A 3,960-nucleotide genomic window follows, 5' to 3' on the forward strand; every position below is an offset into this window, starting at 1 on the left:
GCTCCAATTTCCACTCAAAATACAAATAATCAGAAAGTCCTGTATTGATAAATCAACTTGAATTCAGAGGTTGATGTAAAACACGCTAGTAAATGTACATTTGTGTACCTCCATTTAACATGATATGTTCTCCAATTCAAATGATATGTTACGAATTGGAACGGCCAGGTTGGGTAAATAGCCTGGCCACACACCTGTCATGTCAAACGGGTTTGTTAAGTGGAAAAATGTACCTGTGAACAATCTTATGATCAAGTTATGTGTACCCCTTTTTCATAGGGAAAGATGACCATCCCTTTAAAAGTGTCCATACCATCACAGATCTTTATGCGTAGTGCTGCGTGGACTTATTAAAGGCCTACAGCTGATGAAGCATCTTGTTTGCTGTATCACATTTCTGTTGTGATTCAATGCATTTTTCAACACATTAGTCAATGGAAGAAAAGCACACCAACGGCTCCCGTGGGAATCCTATCACTGCATACTTCAAGTCAGGAACAGGTTAAAATCAAGGGCCTCGAAAAGAAGTTTAACATGGTTATCCAACTATTGAATTATATTCATCAAGTCCTTCATTGAGAACATTTAACATTCTGGATATGGTCCCATAGTTAGCATAGGTTTACAACTGTCAGAAGCTTTTCCATTCATATGTTTTGCTCCAAAACACAGTAATATGTCTTCAGTTGGTGCTGTGGAGATCAACAATTCAGAGAAAGGTTAGTTTCACTAGATGGCAGCATTTTACCTCCAATCTGACGCCGCCTGTCTGACATTCCAGTGAAGGGAAGTCTTAACAGTACAGCATGCAATGACATTCTAAACGTTTCTGTGTTTACAACTTTGTGGCAATAGTTTGGGGAAGGCCATTTCTTGTTACAGAATGACAATGCCCCTGTGCACAAAGCGAGGTCCATACAGAAATGGTTTGTCGAGATCAGTGTGGAAGAACTTGACTGGCATGCACAGAGCCCTGATCTCAACCCCATCGAACATCTTTGGGACAAATTGGAAGTCCGACTGCGAGCCAGGCCTGATCACCCAACGTCAGCGCCTGACCTCACTAATATACTTGTGGCTAAATGGAAGCAAGGCCCCGCAGAAATGTTCCAACATCTAGTGGAAAGCCTTCCCAGACGAGTGGAGGCTATTACAGCAGCAAAGGGGGGACCAACTCCCTATTAATGCCCAGGTGTCCACATACACATAATCACGTGTCCACATACCTTTGGTCATGTAGTGTCCCTTTGTTGTCAACATGTCATCATGACATAAGTAACTGCACTTTAAACTTCATTACCAAAGCTTGTAAAGTGCAGCAGTCCAAAGCTATAAATATTCACTGGAACCACTGAGCTCTAGAAAAGGGGAACAATGTCAGTGACTTCACACTGTACCTTTGTTGTGGTGAGGATGGGACCTTCGTAGTGGGGAGGGCCGGGGTCTTTGTTGTGGTGAGGATGGGACCTTCGTAGTGGGGAGGGCCGGGGTCTTTGTAGTGGTGAGGATGGGACCTTCGTAGTGGGGAGGGCCGGGATCTTTGTAGTGGTGAGGATGGGACCTTCGTAGTGGGGAGGGCCGGGGTCTTTGTAGTGGTGAGGATGGGACCTTCGTAGTGGGGAGGGCCGGGGTCTTTGTTGTGGTGAGGATGGGACCTTCGTAGTGGGGAGGGCCGGGGTCTTTGTAGTGGTGAGGATGGGACCTTCGTAGTGGGGAGGGCCGGGGTCTTTGTTGTGGTGAGGATGGGACCTTCGTAGTGGGGAGGGCCGGGGTCTTTGTAGTGGTGAGGATGGGACCTTCGTAGTGGGGAGGGCCGGGGTCTTTGTTGTGGTGAGGATGGGACCTTCGTAGTGGGGAGGGCCGGGGTCTTTGTAGTGGTGAGGATGGGACCTTCGTAGTGGGGAGGGCCGGGGTCTTTGTTGTGGTGAGGATGGGACCTTCGTAGTGGGGAGGGCCGGGGTCTTTGTAGTGGTGAGGATGGGACCTTCGTAGTGGGGAGGGCCGGGGTCTTTGTAGTGGTGAGGATGGGACCTTCGTAGTGGGGAGGGCCGGGGTCTTTGTTGTGGTGAGGATGGGACCTTCGTAGTGGGGAGGGCCGGGGTCTTTGTAGTGGTGAGGATGGGACCTTCTTAGTGGGGAGGGCCGGGGTCTTTGTTGTGGTGAGGATGGGACCTTCGTAGTGGGGAGGGCCGGGGTCTTTGTAGTGGTGAGGATGGGACCTTCGTAGTGGGGAGGGCCGGGGTCTTTGTAGTGGTGAGGATGGGACCTTCGTAGTGGGGAGGGCCGGGGTCTTTGTAGTGGTGAGGATGGGACCTTCGTAGTGGGGAGGGCCGGGGTCTTTGTAGTGGTGAGGATGGGACCTTCGTAGTGGGGAGGGCCGGGGTCTTTGTTGTGGTGAGGATGGGACCTTCGTAGTGGGGAGGGCCGGGGTCTTTGTTGTGGTGAGGATGGGACCTTCGTAGTGGGGAGGGCCGGGGTCTTTGTTGTGGTGAGGATGGGACCTTCGTAGTGGGGAGGGCCGGGGTCTTTGTTGTGGTGAGGATGGGACCTTCGTAGTGGGGAGGGCCGGGGTCTTTGTTGTGGTGAGGATGGGACCTTCGTAGTGGGGAGGGCCGGGGTCTTTGTAGTGGTGAGGATGGGACCTTCGTAGTGGGGAGGGCCGGGGTCTTTGTAGTGGTGAGGATGGGACCTTCGTAGTGGGGAGGGCCGGGGTCTTTGTTGTGGTGAGGATGGGACCTTCGTAGTGGGGAGGGCCGGGGTCTTTGTTGTGGTGAGGATGGGACCTTCGTAGTGGGGAGGGCCGGGGTCTTTGTTGTGGTGAGGATGGGACCTTCGTAGTGGGGAGGGCCGGGGTCTTTGTAGTGGTGAGGATGGGACCTTCGTAGTGGGGAGGGCCGGGGTCTTTGTAGTGGTGAGGATGGGACCTTCGTAGTGGGGAGGGCCGGGGTCTTTGTAGTGGTGAGGATGGGACCTTCGTAGTGGGGAGGGCCGGGGTCTTTGTAGTGGTGAGGATGGGACCTTCGTAGTGGGGAGGGCCGGGGTCTTTGTAGTGGTGAGGATTGGGGCCTTCGTAGGGGTCAGGGTTGGAGTTTTCACAGTAGTGAGGGTTGGGGCCTTCACAGTGGTGAGGGTTTTGGCTTGGGGCCTTTGTAGTGGTGCGGGTTGTGCCTGGGTTCTTTGTCGTGGTGAGAGTTGGGGCCTGGGTAGTGGTGAGTTTTGGGGCCTGGGTAGTGGTGAGGGTTGGGGCTTTGTAGTGGTGAAATGAGTGCCTTCAATTACCCTAAGACCTGTTACTCAGTACATTAGTCTATATTCTCCTCTGAAGAATCATGTTCTGTATAGGTAAACTCAATAGGAATGTTAAACTATATCTTTCTATAGGACTAATGTCCAGAACAGCTGGGAGATATGAACCTTTGGTGAAATGGCTGATTCCAGCAGCGTTATCCTATATGTCTTTCTATACCACTCCATAATTCCATTTCTTACACACTTCTGGGACGGTTCTGGCCTTGAGGGACACCGGCGGCCAGGAACTCTGTCCTACCATTTCAAAGATCCAAAACATGACAGCCTTGGTCCACCTTGACACCCAAATGTGATAAGCAACCAGCTGTTAGACACTCCACAATGTACCTAAATCACATAGGTTTCAAACCACTTTGTCATGGCCTACAAGGAGCTATTATGGATACTGCTGATAAAATAACAATATAGTTCAATTCTATTTAAATTACTGTATATAACAATTGTGAAGACAAATAATATTCAGTACTTGATTAGGTAAATACACTGAGAAGAAAACCTAAAATCAGGAAGTCACACTAAAATACACATACCGTTAAACACAGCTCAACACAACTCAACCTAACACAACTCAATCTAACCCATCACAACTCAACACAACTCAACCCAACACAACTCAATCTAACCCATCACAACACAACTCAACCCAAAACA

General features: G+C 50.3%; 1 protein-coding gene across 1 annotated transcript; it reads right to left on the reverse strand.

Annotated features, from left to right (window-relative positions):
* Nucleotides 1–682: 682 nt before the first annotated feature.
* LOC124045415 (extensin-like) lies at nucleotides 683–3,550 on the reverse strand. Its single transcript, XM_046364709.1, has 3 exons — nucleotides 3,490–3,550; nucleotides 1,398–3,246; nucleotides 683–692 (listed from the first exon to the last, which is right to left on the reverse strand). The coding sequence occupies exons 1-3, from the start codon at nucleotides 3,548–3,550 to the stop codon at nucleotides 683–685; spliced, it is 1,920 nt and encodes a 639-aa protein (XP_046220665.1).
* Nucleotides 3,551–3,960: the final 410 nt, after the last annotated feature.

Source organism: Oncorhynchus gorbuscha, linkage group LG10 (assembly GCF_021184085.1).
Source record: "Oncorhynchus gorbuscha isolate QuinsamMale2020 ecotype Even-year linkage group LG10, OgorEven_v1.0, whole genome shotgun sequence".
NCBI lineage: Eukaryota > Metazoa > Chordata > Actinopteri > Salmoniformes > Salmonidae > Oncorhynchus > Oncorhynchus gorbuscha.